Source organism: Xyrauchen texanus, chromosome 43 (assembly GCF_025860055.1).
Source record: "Xyrauchen texanus isolate HMW12.3.18 chromosome 43, RBS_HiC_50CHRs, whole genome shotgun sequence".
Classification (NCBI taxonomy): Eukaryota; Metazoa; Chordata; class Actinopteri; order Cypriniformes; family Catostomidae; genus Xyrauchen; species Xyrauchen texanus.
Window position 1 is genome coordinate 12,185,551 of NC_068318.1, and position 16,873 is coordinate 12,202,423.

The 16,873-nt window shown below is 36.8% G+C and overlaps 2 protein-coding genes across 2 annotated transcripts in view; one reads left to right on the top strand and one right to left on the bottom strand.

Annotated features, from left to right (window-relative positions):
* The window catches only part of LOC127636083 (serine/threonine-protein phosphatase 2A 55 kDa regulatory subunit B alpha isoform), a 1,105,001-nt gene that overhangs the window by 97,477 nt on the left and 990,651 nt on the right, over positions 1 to 16,873 (top strand). The gene's annotated exons all lie outside the window — the stretch shown is intronic.
* On the bottom strand, positions 3,590 to 11,949 carry LOC127636086 (stAR-related lipid transfer protein 7, mitochondrial-like). The gene is made up of 8 exons (XM_052116473.1): positions 10,893 to 11,949; positions 9,659 to 9,819; positions 8,462 to 8,511; positions 8,130 to 8,240; positions 7,738 to 7,820; positions 7,486 to 7,585; positions 7,314 to 7,398; positions 3,590 to 6,510 (listed from the first exon to the last, which is right to left on the bottom strand). The coding sequence occupies exons 1-8, from the start codon at positions 11,348 to 11,350 to the stop codon at positions 6,344 to 6,346; spliced, it is 1,215 nt and encodes a 404-aa protein (XP_051972433.1). The 5' UTR covers positions 11,351 to 11,949; the 3' UTR covers positions 3,590 to 6,343.

The following is a 16,873-nucleotide window of genomic DNA, read 5'->3' on the forward strand; positions in this document are numbered from 1 at the left end:
CAGCAGCTCCTTTTTGCCTTCAACACCCTCATCCAGTCTTAGTCGCCAACAGGGCGAGAGCAAGAGGTATAGGTGTGAAGATTTGCTTTGACGACATCCATCCCTGTTGTGACCCGTTGGATGGTCTTCTGCAAGAAAATTGAGGTGGGAGTACTTAATGCGTAGACTTGTTGAGTGTCAATCTAACTGTGCTTTTCTTCTCGCAGAGCTGCGTTGACTTTTGATAATTCGCTTAAAGAGCAGTCTTATAGTATTTGAGGAATTCTTTTCTCACCAAGAAGTTTTCTTGGTGAGTCATCTTCAAGATAACACAGATTGTTGAAGGGTGTTGCTCACACGAAAATTGCACACAAGTAAGACAAAAATGCAGAACCAATTAAGATGTAGTGTTTGGTCTTAATCTGTAGCTTAAGTATTGTAGGATAGTCCACCAGATGCATCATGAAATGATGGTAAAAGAATAAAAATTGGTCTAGGCAGTCTTTTGATTTTTCTGTCCTTTTGTACTTTATCAGCTGTTCTTTCTGATCCCAACCTTCCATTCTCCACCTCAATATCTCAAACCATCATGCCCAATAATGTTTGTTTTCTTCCATTTCATCATGCTAAGTGGTTCTATTTTTTGTTGTTGTTGATTAACGCACCCATCCTTCCCATTCTCACTAAAATGTCCCCCGGGACATGACAAGTATCAGGGTAATAAGATTACCAACCTGATGGATGGACAGATTCGGAGAATTCTGGGATTCCACAGGAAGAATTACCACAGAACTCGAGAATACGTTTTCTAAAGATCCCAATTTTTGGGGGGCAGAAGGCAGGTTTATTGGCAGTTTATCCTTATGTTAGCCTTTTGAGCATTTAGACTGGTCTATTGGGGAAAAGGGAAAGCCAACAAACCTCTACTATTGAAGAGTTATTGATCCCTTAACAAGACCACCATTGCTCCAACAAACTCTATTTCAATAGATTTTCTGAACAATTCAATGATAACTAACTCATTTGAAAACCAAAACCATTTTTGCTTATAAATCCACATTGAGTTCTCCAGAGTCCAATTTTAGAACGTTTTAAGTTTAGTTGACCGGTCGTTATACATAGATAGATAGGGAGGTGTACGATTTTCAGAGGGGGTGGGGTTTGATGCAGTTTTTGCGCAGGAAGGGTGGTGCCCGCGTATCTCTGCAGTGAGAACACGACCTATGACTAATCTTTTTTCTTTTTTTAATTTTGCAGACATCCTTAGTCGCAGTCTATCATGAACACCTTTTTCCCTGGTCTCTCATTGTGCGATACACAGTTGCTCTCAGTCAACACCTTTACAACATCTCTACAATATTCCACTTCTTAGCTTCCATTTTCTGGAAACCTGAATGCAATCCTAATGAGAACAGATACAACATCGATGGATGGTAGAAGTGGACTCTCGACAACAAGTTAACAATTTTATGGTGTTTTCAAATTTTCTTTACCCTGTCTTATACCTTTGTGATTCCACCTTGCATAGACTTGGAGCCATGACCTGTTCCCAGACTACAAACATTCTAGTCTGTATTTACCTGTGCATGGACCATTTTGTCTTGTCTTTTGTGACTGTTCCAGAGATTGAATTGAATGTCTTTGCCCAGGACACCATTGTGCTTGATCTAACCATGCAGTTCCCTTTCTGTCCATGGTTGTGCCAAGCACTTTGGAGATCTGAGTGCACTTTCCTCCTTACTTATCTTCATTTCTTCTTTGATCTGCATTTTAAACAGCCAAACCACTTAGGCAATGACAGTCTATTGAAGTGTGGCGTTGTTGTACCAAATCATGAGAATTTAACAAATAAAAACCAAGACCCTTGTGTTGTTGTGTTTGTTATAAAACGAAGGGTGCAACATGATCATCAAGGTTCAGAAAATGTGTCAAAAAGAGTGGTAGACTAGTTAAATTAGTTTTTGTCCTGGTGCCAACCACCACTTCCAAGACAAATCCCAAAACTCAGCTTGAATCACTGCCTTCTTTGTGTCCTTGAATTCATCTAGAATGTCTGCAAGAACGTAGCCACTAGCCACCATAGACATTAAGGATGATACTTCCCTCCCATTATTGTGATTAGCGATCAATCTACATAGGATTTTTAAAGGCAGATGCTTACATTTTTTACATTTGGTCCCTGTCCACAAACTCGAAGATTCTGAAACATCCAAGTCTGGTTTGGAAATAAGGTATGTAAAAGGAGATTGCACTGCCAAGTCCTGTAAATGGATGCAGATAACAAATTGTGAACACTAGACACCAGTTTCACAGCTAAAATAGGAAAGTCTTGGGTACAAGACAAATAGGCTTTAGTACTGAAAATCTCATTTGAGTAAATGCAATCTTGGATTCAGTCAGGAGGTCATCAAGTGTGGAGTTTTACAGCAGAGTGGCACTTACAGTCAGTTTCTAGTCTAGATGTGTGAACCACTCTCTGCTTTATCATCACAGGTTAACTCAATAGGTTGCACAACTCAGCTACAAATTAATGAACACTGGATACTGTGCCATCTGTATGTCTATGCATGTGTATATACCTTGCATCCTGTGTGTCATCTCAATCTCTTCGGGACACCATACCACATTTTAGAATTATTTATAACATCTTATGAGGAATTTGAGCATTTGAACAGTTGGTTGCTGATTCATTGAGTTGTTAAATATGATGCATGTCAACTATAATGTGCTTGAATAAACCTATACCTCTATAAATACAATCCATTAGTGAATGCTACAGAAGATCCCATTCATGATGCAGCCCAATTGTAATGTCTGTTAAGACAGCAGTTGTCTTGGTGTGAAGTGAATAAATAACAGTATCACTAATATTCAGGGTTGTTGTCAGGAGAGAGAACTGAGAATATTGTCCCAGGCCCTTGCACTTTATGCTCTATGGTATAGCATTCCCATTGCTTTAGGGATGCACCCATACAAATAGTGTCCAAGTTTTGAATTTAAGCAGTAACCCTACTTATACTGTTAGTATTTAGGTGTTACATTGATTTTCGCTATTGTTTTAACAATTTGTACAGGGCTAATGCAACAATGCAGCCATATTGTGTATCCACAGCATTATAGTACAATAAGTAAAAATTGTTCAGATTATTACCTGTTTCTTATTTTCAACTTCATAAAAGCAAATTGTGCTGTTATAGACATATAACTAAGAATCTGAAGAAAATTTGAGAGGTGCTTGCCCATGCAAAACTAGTTCTTGGTGGTTGCTTCGTTCCCAAGTCAAAATAATATTCTGTCAAAGATATTACCTTCTTTCAATGTTTTTTTTTTTGGGGCTGTCCTGGCAAATTCTGATCACTTAATAAAAGTAATAGCAGCACACCTCTACTTACAAGTCAAATGATTTGAGGTATAATTCACATCCATGGTGCAAACATGTAGAATGAGTTGCACACTTAACACTTAGGAGTGAGGGTTTGTTCGCATATGTAATCATATGTATTAGTAAGTCATCAGCCTTAGTTTCACAGAGCACAGTTATTTATAGAGACTACCCCTACACATTTTGTTTTTCCATCAAGTTGAAAAAAAGACTCTTTTAAGAGGGAAATTACTTTAAATTATTTATTGTTACCAATGAATTAATTACAATGCTTATTTTCACATTAGAACAGAAATGAAATTGCCATGCTCCTGATTTTACCCATACTACTTATTCATTCATAAACTAATCCAACTTTAATTCAATTGAAATTATAGTAGAACACTTTAGATAGTAGAAAAAGTAAAAAATGCTATAGAATGCATTCAACTGAGTCATGTTTTGTTATGGCATCGGATACTTTCAATTCAAAAGCGGAGTACTCTCAATCACCACAGAGCTGTAATCTTATGAATATGTGGAAATATCTCAGATTTCAGTATGTCATTTATATGAACATCAACTAGAATGCATTAAATGACCTCATGCCATAAAACAGTCAAGTCACACCCCTGGGAATAATCTAATACTGTTAAATTTTGCATATGGGAAAACATTGTATTGGCTCTTTAATATGCATGCAAAATTAAATTGCCCCTATTAAAACCCTTTACGGAGATATAGAACTAAGATAAATATGACACTGGAAACAATTTCTGCAACAGGAAGTTTGGTAATTTGTATTTGCAACTGCATTTATACCAAGTTAAAGAGCGAGTTAAGCTCTATTACCAAAGAAAATAATTTCACCTCAAGCAACTCAACAAGCACATGCCCCATAGACTTTCAGTGTAAGTGCTTTTCTGAAAACCTTTTTTTGTTTTAACAAACTGAAAGATTTGTAGAAATTATTAACAAAAAGACCTTTTGACTGATCATTGTGAACAACTGGTTTTTTAAACAGCCAACAAAATTCAGAAAAACACTAAATGCCACTGAAATCATTAACAACTGATAAAACAACAGAAATTGTTACAAAAGAGTATTTTTGCTGTCATTTTCTTATACTTAAAGGAATTGGGACGTAAACAGGGCAGTGTTATCTACATTCTGAACATACAAAAACTAAATTTTAGGCCAATGTCTGAACATTACAAAACCCAAAGGAGTAGTGACAATGGGATTTTCACACAAATTAAATAAATTAGAATATTATAATGAAAACAAGGGGGTAAAATATGATTTCACATAAAGGACATTAAGGATGAATGTGATGCTTACCTATGCCTTTGGTAAAGAGCAGATATTGAAAATGTGAATGGTTGGGAATATGGATAATTCAGGCATGATTGTGGCTCCTAATAATGAACAATCGGTGTCATATCGAGTCACCTGATTGAAGTCTACTTGGGACCATTTGTAAGTGCAACTCATAATTCCTCTCCAACTTATTCCTATTCAACTGCAATATTCATTGATAAACTGAACAGCTCTAATATTATGTATTATACATGCATTTCCTGTGCTGCATTTTGCAAGAAAAGGGTCATGCATTTTTAAGCATTTACCTCATTTACACAAAGGACATGAGGATGTTATAAAATAATTATACAAGAAAAAAAAATCTGACCTTGGTATTCAATAGACTAAAGCAACACTCTTAATTTTAAATGCTCTTCAGCAGACATAAGACGACGAAAAAAATAATACAATAATATCTTTGAATGGCCACAGATGATTTACAAAACCTTGATTCAAAATGCTGTCATCATAACTGTAATTTCACTGGCGTGTTATGACAGACATCAGTGTGAAAAAGGGTCAAACAATGGGACGGAGAGTAAAACTGCATAAGAAATTTGATGTCTGCAAAATGTAAAAAGTCAAAATGTAAAGAAGATTCAAATGATGCATAATCTGCATTATAAGCAAATTAATTTGTATGACTGAACCACTTCACTATTCAACAAGTTTTTTTTCTTACTTTTTTTTTAAAAGTATAAATGTGTATAACATAGATCAAACACACATGCATTACAGTGGATTCCCAGACACACAAACCCCCCAAAAACCTTTTTGCACTTGCACAAAAAAAATGTCCTGAAGCGAATTTGTATTCTGGCAAAACTGCACCTTTCACATTCACTACATTGTTGAGTCCGTTGGCATCGCTGACCCTCAAAATGTGAAGGTTTTGCAGACAGTTGCTAGAGTTCAGAGCAGAAAAGTTGTTTATTGAGATTTCAAACAGTCCTCTACAGCATAGCAGGAAGCCGAGCCTATTTGTGAGGATGTTGTGGTTGGTATAAGACACATCTCTTTTGTCTCCAGAGGGGGTATCAGTTATCCTGTGAAGGCTGTTTGGGTTTTACTGTCAGTGAACATTCACACACATAATGCAACGCAAATGAGGGCAACAGTGATCAAGTCTGGTGCTGCCGAGGGCAGAATGTCACAAAGGAGAACCACAACGAAAAAAAAACATGGCTTTGTACACAAGCAACTTCCTGAAATTCAAGCTGGAGGGGCCGGTTAATGTTTTTTCCTAACGTCTCGGTTTATTTAGTAGCTCAATATCATGCTTGATTCTGATGATAAAGAAATGTGGAGCAAAATACTGCTTTGTAAGGAGCATCAACTGTTATCAGTGTAACTTCATCTCATCTCAGCTGTTTGACTTAGATGAACCCCACAGAGAGCGGAAGCAACTAAACAGCACAACTGTAAACACTCAGTATGACATTTAATGCAGGCGTGATCAAATGGTCAAAAATTATTTTGGAGTCATCACAACAAACAGCTGAGATATCCAGCACAGTCCATTAATTGTTTTAGGGAGATAATAGTTAAAAATGTATTTGTGGTCTCTGTCAATGCACACATGGATTAGGTTCATGTTAACACATTACTTCAAGCACTCCAGTATTCCTTGTGGCCACACGCTCAGGCGTAAATCTGACTTGGGCCTCTGGTGTGAGTGTTGTCATCTCCTAGCCGTTCTTGGGTTGACTGGGTAGGTTTGACGATGCTGACGTAGTCCTGAACACCTACGTCCATGTTTTTAGCTCTGAGAGCAGCTGTGTGAAGCTTCTCCAGGAAGTCTGGCATGCCTGTGGGACAGAGAGGAAGTTGTATGACTTACGGTAAAAGCAAAGTAAACAGGTGATAAGAAACACCAGTTGCTGAAAGAGCAGATTTGAAGAACAGCTTTAATGATGGCAGCAAATTCATCTTTGAAAATCCATACTGTGATTCTACTACTATTCATTGGGCTAATCACAATGCAATGCAGATATTTAGCAGAATATCTCAGCTCTGTAGGTCCTCACAATGCAAGTGAATGGGTGTCAAAAAATTATATACTCCAAAGTCCACATAAAGGCAGCATAAAATTAATCCATATGACTCCAGTGGTTTAATCCATGTGCTCAGACACGATATGATAGGTGTGGGTGAGAAACAAATCAAGTCCTTTTTTGTCATAATTCTCCTCCCTACCCAGTAGGGGGTGATATGCAAGAAGGATATGTATCACTAAAAACAGAAGGAGGATGAGAAAGAGAAAGTAAAGTGAAAATTGACTGAGCAAGGAGAATTTATAGTATTAATTTTTTTTTGGCCCTTATGTGGATTTTGGAGCTTCAAAATTTTGGCACCCATTCACTTGCATTGTATTGACCTAAAGAGCTGAAATATTCTTCTGAAAATGTTCAATTTAAGTTTAGCAAGCGAAAGAAAGTCAAACACATCTGAGATGACATGAGGGTGAGTAAATGACTAAAAATTAAATATGAAAAAAAAAAAAAAAAGACTAGGGAAATAAATTTACTGTCTGGACAGGAAATACATTCAAGGTCCAGATAGAAATGCAAATTACAGAATAATGTGTGAGAGCAAATAAAAGATGGCTCACCACTCGATACCATCCAGCTGACGCAGTAGCGAGGAAAGGCTGTCTGAGGGTCATCACTGTAAGTCAGCAGGTAGTCAAAGCCATTCTGTTAAGACATGATAACTAGATTAAGACTTTGCACACACCATGACCAAGAGTAGACAGACTGACACACAGACCATCCTATTCTCACCTCATCAAATGATAAATGTGGGCGGATGACCATCTTAGACTGGTAGGAATGAACTCTGACATATTCCTGGGTCTCTGGGATACTGGGGTGTTTAACAGCTCTGAGTAGAGAAAGAAGGCAAGAATGTAAGAGAAACACATCAAGCATTTAATACCAAATCGATAAAAATACACAACACAATGTAGCCTAATTGACTGTTTCCTCAACTGGCCCAAAACTCTCACATGAGATTGCAAGAATACCACCACCGACCTGGAGACTAAGATCATCAAGTTGTTCTCCATATCAACGTGATAACGGCGCACGTAGACGTAGTCTCTGGAGTACATAGGATACTGCACAGGAAAGTTAATCAAGTTATTACATGTTATTTGCTATTTATTTGCATACATATTTAAGTCTGAATCACTCAAGCAATGTCTTTATCAAAGAATGCTTATACACTTGGACAGCACAAATGAATCCAGCAAGAAGGATTGATGAAACATGACAGAAAGTAGATTAATCTTAAGAAAGGCTTTTAAATCTTCTACTAGATTACACTACAGTTAATTCAACTAAGACCCAATCCACTGCCCATTGCAAAAATCTCAGGGATTCTTCTTCATGACAGTACACAGCAGGAAACATGATTCACAGCTTACTGGAAAATGTGTTGCCCAATGTATGATCTCGGTGCCCGTGTTGGCATCCCTGTCCACTACTTCCAATTTGATAACCAGCGCATCCCACTTCTTCCTGTACTCCGTGTCCAACTGGAGTAAAGGGAGATATATGAGAGAGGGTCTAAACCTAACATTCAAGCAACAAGAACAGATACCAGGCACATACATATGCAGGTGATGTCTGAAAGTAAATCTTGATTACACGATCACCCACGACAAACTTACAATTTGCTTTACTTTGTCTTGCCGGAATAATGAAGTAAAACTAAAGCAGTTTAGGATAACATGCTTCATATTAAATATTTTTGTACCTGAACGTTGAAGAATTGCCGGGGGGTGACATCTGTGTATGAACCAAACACTGTAAAAAATAAAAAGGGTCAGTCATGTAAATATGTCAAACTTTTTAAAAATGGACACAGTTACCTAGTGTACAAAGTCAACATGAAATGTCGTTTGCAACCCATTTTGGTTCCTTAGAGGCGAGTACTTCTATTCATTATATTCTCATCATTCACTAATCCTCATGCCATCCCAGATGTGGATGACTTTCTTCTGCAGAACACAAAAAAAGATTTTAAAAAGAATATTTCAGCTCTGTAGGTCCATGCAACGCAAGTGAATGGTGACCAAACACTTGAAAGCTCCAAAATCCACATAAAGGCAGCATAAAAGTAATCTATACAGTAAATCAATGTCTTCTGAAGTGATCCAATCAGTTTTGGGTGAGAACTGACCAAAACATAACTCCTTTTTCACTGTACATCTTGTCATTGCAGTCTCTAAGCAGTCATGATTACACTTCCAAGTGCTTGACATATGCGCAGAGCACTAGATGGTGCTTGGAAGAGCAATCAAGCTTAAAATCATGATCACCATGGAGACGGCTGATGTCAAGATTTATAGTGAAATAGTGGTTGGTTCTTACCCAAAATCAATTAGATCGCTTCAAGAAACTTGATTTAACCACTGAAGTCGAATGGATTATTTTATTATTGCCTTTGTGATTTTTGAAGCTTTCAAGTTTTGGTCACCATTCACTTGTATTGTATGGACGTGCATAGCGGAGATATTCTTCTAAGTCATACAAGTGTGGGATGGCACGAGGGTGAGAAAATGACGAGAGAATTTTCATTTTATGGTGAACTACTCCTTTAATCTGATTTGTATTATAATCTGCATTTTTGACTGAAACTGGGTGATTGGATCCTGAAAAGTGATCTATACATACCAGAACGGAGAAAGGAGTTTCAAGTGGAAAGGTGTTGAAAAAAAGGGCTTGGTGATGTCAGATGAAAAAGAAAGTTGTTACAGAGTAAGAGATTCCAAATACAAACTTTTTTTTAATTTTTTTTTAATAACATGCACAGATGAATCGTGCACAATATGATTAGGAACGTGCATTTTGATTCCATGTTGACTTCAAAAAGTTTGACAAAGTAAAAAAAGAAAATAAAAAAGGAACATGTCATTGAGAAGTACAGTAAATCTATGAGTTAAATACATACCTCTGTACTCAAACAGATGGCTACCCTGGATTGGTCTCCTCCACACTCTGAAGTTTTTCTTTTCCATGACCATCTCCCATACTGGATCCACAACCACAGCTGTTTTTGAGGTTCCATTATGGTTTCTCACAGCTTCCAATGCTTGCAGCTCCCATGCACACCTAATGGTGAATTTTAGAGGAAATGTGCTTAAAGGGATAGTTCCCCCCAAAATTTTAATTCTCTCATCATTTACAGACCCTCGTGCCATTCGAGATGTGTTTGACTATCTTCTGCAGAACACAAATTAAGATTTTTAGAAGAATATCTCAACTACATACATGGGAATGGTTGCCAAAATTTTGACACTCCAAAAATTACATAAAGGCAATATAAAAGTAATCCATATTACTCCAGTGGTTAAATCCATATTTTCTGAAGTGATATGATAGGTGTGGGAGTGAAACAAGTCAATATTTAAGTCTATATCGGCTTGAAATCATTCTCCCTGCCCAGTAGGGGCAATATGCATGAAGAATGTAAATCACCAAACCACAAGAAGAATGTGAAAGTTAAAGTGGAGATTGACTGAGTAGGAAGAATTTATAGTAAAAATAACTTAAATATGGACAGTTTCTCACCCACACCAAGGCAAGGCAAGGCAAGTTTATTTAAATAGCACATGTCATACCCAATGGTAATTCAAAGTGCTTTACATAGAAGAGATTAAAATAAGAATAAAAAAAAACAAAAATAATTGAAAGTTTAGAATAAAATAAAATACAGTACAAACAGTCGGACACACAGTGCTCATTCAGTAAATGCACAGCTAAACAGATGTGTTTTGAGTCTGGATTTGAATGTGACTACTGTAGGAGCACATCTGATCTCTTCTGGAAGCTGGTTCCAGCTGCGGCTGGCATAATAGCTAAAAGCAGACTCTCCTTGCTTAGAGTGAACCCAATCAAATCAATCGCTTCTGGAGACATTGATTTAAGCACTGGAGTTTTAGGGATTTTGGCACCCATTCACTCGTATAGTATGGACCAAAAGAGCTGATAAGCTCTCCTAAAGAAATCTTCATTTGAGTGAAAGTCATACATATCTGGGATGGCATAAGGGTGAATAAGTGATGAGAGAATATTCATTTTCATTGGGTTGACCTATTCCTTTAATTGTAATGATTTGTTTAACTGCAACAATGCATAAACAATTAATTAAATTAAAACACAATGGACAAAACCCAGGGATATACCTCCTCAGCTCATCATCTTGGATCTTCTCATCCTCCCACATGAAGACTCCAGCCAGTGCCGCTATGAGTTTTCCAGTGGGGGCATGTTTGCTCTGCAGCCGCCGCCATATGCTGCCTACGAGTGTCCACCTGGTTCTCTCGGAGTACAGGTTTGAATACAACTCCCCAATCTGAAAAGCCCTTCTCAACCTCTGACCGGTCACAAAACTACAGTGGTTGGCAAATATAGACAGCAGTCCCTCCTTCTTCTTGTCAGAAGCTAGTTTGTTTGTTTCTTTTCCTGCTTTCTGGAGCCATGACAGCAGCAGGCCCACTCGCTGCCCCATCCAAGAGAAAGTCCACGATTTGTTGTTAATTTTACCAGTGACATTACTTTGTTTATAAGTGCTGAAGTTTTGCAGGCGAACAGCTCTGGCACCTATGCTGCAAACATGGCGATGCTGGACGGAGGAGAACATCTTTATTTCTAGAACCAACTATTGCGCAATCTGATATCTAGATTTGACGTTCGGAAGTGCTGCTTATAGTTTTAAACCCCTCGAATTAGCTAAATAGCAACGCTTTACTATACAAACGAGTTCCCATGTGGTAGTAGTACTCAGATAACAAGTGCAACCCAATGTCAAACTGACATGCACGAGCTTTTATCTTGCAATATAGTTAGCGACTGTTTTGTATGTTTTAATGGAAAGATGAAATGCACGAGAGTAAACAAGTTCTAATAACGTTTTGGTATTTTCATTGCATATTATGATCAACTATAATAATCTTTTACTGGATAAACAGATAATTTGACATTTACGAGCAAGTGCAATAACAGATCTAGCTAGCCACGCAGTGAGCAACGCAGACAAGCAACCTCGCGCGAACTGTAAATAAATCAACTAAAATAACTCTGATATCTTGAACAGTGCGTCATACTTTTAGTATTTCCCAACGGATAGATTTATTACCGTATTTCTGTCCTTAAGTTAATCTTACTTTTTTATCGTCATGCGTTAGCCTCATGTCCTCACGCCTCTTCAGTGGAGTGTGAGTTGCGTGACGAACACGCCCGTTGGTCACGCCCGTTTCATAATTCGGGAGTTTCCATTGGTCCTTTGTTACGTCGAGTGTGTAGCTTTCATTCTAATTGGCTGTCACGGCTCTGTTTTCGTTGGCCGCCACCCTGGATCAACCATCAAGTTCACATGACTCAATTTAAGTCAACCCCGTGGTAAAGGTCCTCTACAACAAAAAGGTGAAAGATATTAACCATGTGTCTGGCCCATATTGTAAAGATTTATAATTTGTTATGAATCACTTATTTCGTAAATATTAAACATAATTAGGATAAGTATATATTAATGTACACCATTTTTATTAATATTTTTTAAACATTTCATAATATAAAATCTGGTGGTAGAGGAATTATGTACTGGGAATTATGTTGTATCCGCTTTTTAAAATGTTATTAGACGGTTATTTCCTTTTAATGCCGCTCGGTATCGCTAAGTTTAAACTTTTTTTTAGTGCAGCGGATGATTGACAGATGAAGGGTGGTGCTTCGCTGCTGTCTGGGACACATAAAGACAGATTAGCGTTTACATCTCAATGTGGTATGCGTTTTTTAGCGCAGACCACAGGTGATAGGATCACCCAAAACACATCTTAATAGCACGTGTAAACAGGGTTTGAGATTCCATGTGTGTTGGGCACTTGTTGTCATTCTAAAGGGGTCATGACACGCCTATATAATATGTTCCTTAAATTTCACTTAAAATATGTCTTATATTTGTAAAACATTAATTATTAAATATTGATCTGTTTCTCACACACACATATCATAAAGCTTCTGAAGACATGGATTAAACAACTGAAGTCATACAGATTACTTTTATGCTGTTTTATGTGCTTTTTTGGAGATTCAAAGTTGTGGTCACCATTCTCTTGCATTGAATGGACCAAGAGAGATGGGATATTCTTCTAAAAATCTTCATCCATGTCCAACAGAGGAAGAAAGTCATACACATCTGGGATGGCATGAGTTTGAGTAAATAATGAAAGAATTTTCATTTTTGGGTGAACTGTTTCTTTAATCAGTGTATTGTATCTATCAATTGTTTTGGTCCTCTTTAAACCCATTTAAATATGAATCCCTATCCCAAATATTTTCCAAGGGCAATTTATATCCAAATATCCTCCTAACTGAAATACAGAAAACTATGAAAGTATTTTTGGAGCAAAACAACTGAGCGCGTGTGACAGTGGAATTTGTAGTTGTAGAGATTAGACACATGTGTATCAGTAAATTTGAAGTCACAGAGACATTTTTTTAAACTTTTAAGAGTTGCAAACTTGTAGATTTTTTTCTCTCCCACCAACACAATGCAACAGTTACACCTCAAATCCTTTTCTACGAATCACAAATTAAGAAAATCATGCGCTCACATTTTTGCTACAGTTGCTGCAGTGAATATGGTGCAAAACACATTCACACACCCGCATCAAAAAAGTCACAGACAAATTTTGCTCATCCGCAAATCAGTATATGAATTCATCCAATGAGAGTTGCACACTTGTAGAATATTTTTCTTGGATATTTTTCTAGCATAAACACAAGTACAAAACTGCTTGAATCTGCTGCTACGAGTCTCAAACACAGTTTTTCGCTTGCAAATGACAAGCTTCCTGTGCTCTCCCTTATCTAAAATGTGGAGCAAAAGTTATTTCTGCATCTGTAGAGGCAGTGGCAGGCACTGTTAAGAGATCAGACCATTTTGGCCAATCAGAAAAATTTAACATGGGTACCATATTTTTATTAAATTTTTTGGTGGATAGTAATTTTTATATGAATACGATAGTAAAGTAAAGGGATGTCAGAGTTTGCACTAAAGTAGGCAATTGTCCAGTAATTAGTACTCCCATAGGGAAGCAGTCCTGAGATTGGAAGCTGCAGTGAGTCACAGAGCGGATTAATTAACATTTTATAAAGCATATAAAGCACGTTTTCAACGTCACTGCAAATAGGTGTTCCATATAATATAAAATCAATATTTAGTCTAAGAATAGTAAGTGATCTCACTCCCATGTGCCCTGCTGTTTCCCACTAAATCACGTGCAAACTCTGACATCCCTTTACTTTACTATGGTACTCCTATAAAGATTACTATCCACCAAATAAATAAAAATACAAAAAATAAAAACATGATACCCATGGTAAATTCTCATAAGGGTAATCTTACAGAACATTAGCTGCATACTTATGATTTGATACTCACCTGCGAAGACCCAGCCTGTTCTGTCATTGTTCTAAAAGATAAAGCAGAAGAGAATATAAGGAATAAATGGTTTCAGATAAGAAGAGTACCAATAGGCATGTACGGCAAATATATTTCATAATATTTCAATTTAAAAAGAAAATGTATTGATTGGAAAATGGCCCAGCTTTTACCTAGAAAATACTGTATTTCCAATAAGGCAAAGGAAATAAATAAAATATACCCCGTCAATTCTAACATTTCTAAATATTTGGACATTGAGAGCTCATGTTCTTGTTGTAAACAAGCAGAGGAGACATTTGTACATTTGTTTTTTGGTGTCCCTATTTCCAAACAATTTCGGTCTGACCTAGGTTCTCACATATTTGATTCTGCCAATGTTACACACTCTTTCAGTTTAAAAGACATTATTTTTTATTATAATGATAATAAAAATAGACCCCTGGAGTATATTGCAAATTTTTTTTATATGGCAAATACTTCATTCATAAGCAAAAATATGCAAACGGTATTCCATCCTATCCCCACTTTGAAATTGAATTAACCTCACTTCTTAAATCTCTTTATTATATAAAGAACAAAAACCCCTAAGATTCCTTAAATATTATGAAGATATATTTCAAGGAAATCCTTGTATTTAGAAGCTTTCCTGGTGTATTCATGTCTGTATGTTATTGTATTAATACAACTGTAGAGTCTGTGTCTTTGTCATGTCTTTTAGCAACTTATGTTTTGGTTATAATTTTTATATAACTTTATTTATTTATTAAATTAGAACTTTTCTCAATTTGTTGATGTGTGTGTCAATTATGCATCGTTTTATTTTGCGTTTGTGTATTTGTATGTATTCCCTTGGCAATGTTCTTATGTTATTGTTGTTCGAGCATTAATAAAAAAAATAAAAAAGAAAATAGGCGCCCAAACTAGCTCTTCTGATTGGCCAAAATTCTTTGATCTCTAAACAGTGCCAGAGGGGAGTTTTAGCATAGCTTGCAGCAATCTTCATAGAGCCACTTTTGAATATATCCCGTGATTTTAATCTCGATAATCCACTACATTTTTTGTCATGGGGTTGCAACAACAAAAAAGAGAAAATGCCATTCACCTGGCATTTTCATTATTCGCTGATAGACAAAGATTACTGTCAGTTTTATTTCTGAAAATTCACGTCATACCAGATATGCTATTAATGTCCAAATAAAACACATATTAATTAAAAAGTGAGACGAAATAAAAAAAGGTTTTGACAATCAGTAAAAGTATTAGCGGACTTTTAATGTCTTACAGAGTTGTAGTAGTTTACATAAAAAGTCCAATGTGAGATGAATACTCTACTTCCTTCTTCTTCTTCTTTAGGGTTTATCGGCAGCTTGCATCCATTAGCGTTGCACTACCGCCATCTTCCGGCTTTATTTCCTGTCATGTCCAGTTACATCATATTCTTCTCATCAGTCCTGTTCTTGATAAAAATAATAAAATATTTCCTCTGCTTTGTTCATTCTCCCCACTTTCCAGTATTTCCTTCATTCCTGTCCCTATTGCTCCAATTTTTCCTAACTCTTCCATCATATTTTTCCTCTGTTCTTTATATTGTCTGCAACTCAACAACACATGCTCTATAGTTTCTGCAACCTGACAACAACCACAAAAACCAGTTGGGTGCTTCCCTATAATGTGTAGTGTGCTATTCAAATTACTGTGACCTATCCTTAATCTGGTCATAACTACTTCTTCTTTTCTATTCCCTCCCTATTCTTCACAGCCCCAACTTTACTTTGAATAGCATATAAATGTCTCCCTTTAGTTTCCATATCCCACTGATGTTGCCATTCTCTAATGGCTTCTTTCCATATTATACTCTTTCCTTCAGACTTTGACAACTTAATATTTTCTTCAATATTCTCTTTTTAACAGCTTGTTTGGCTAACTTGTCCACTCTCTCATTACCCACAATGCCGATATGAGCAGGAATCCAAGTCAATTGAATCTCATAACATTTCCCCTTATTCTTGTGTATATTATCAATACTGAATACAGTAAATCCTGATGACTATTAGATATACCAGTCATGAGACTGTATAAAGCTGACACTGAATCACTTCCAATTAAAGCTTTTTTAATTTTGTTTTCCTCAATCCATTCTAGTGCCATCTTAATAGCGTATAATTCAACTGCATACACACTCAGATCATTTGTGGTTCGTCTGCTTATCTCACCTCTTTGGTTGAAAATGTAAACTGCAGCTCCAGTCTTTCCTGTTTCTGGATCCTTTGATCCGTCTGTATAAATCTGAATATACTCTTTATATTTGAAATCTATATTTCTATAAAATTCCGCTACCAGATCTGTACTATTACTTACTGTTCAACTTCCATGGTTTCTAGCTTCCATACCGGTGTATCAGGCCATATTATAGTTGGGCAGAATTCCTTTTCATACACTCCCAATTCTCTAGCCGCCTCATCTCCGACCCACCCAAAACTGAACTTTTGTGCTCTCTCCCTTTCCCAATTATCTTGTAATATCATTTTAGTTGGATGACTATCTCCATGCCCTTTTAGATTTACCCAATAATTTACAAGCAATTGTTTACGTCGGATGTACAGTGGCATTTCTCCCGCTTCCACCTGTAGAGCACACACTGGTGATGTTTTAACTGCCCCTAGACATAATCTCAGTGCTTTAGCCTGCATTACATCAAGCCTCCTAAGTACAGATTTG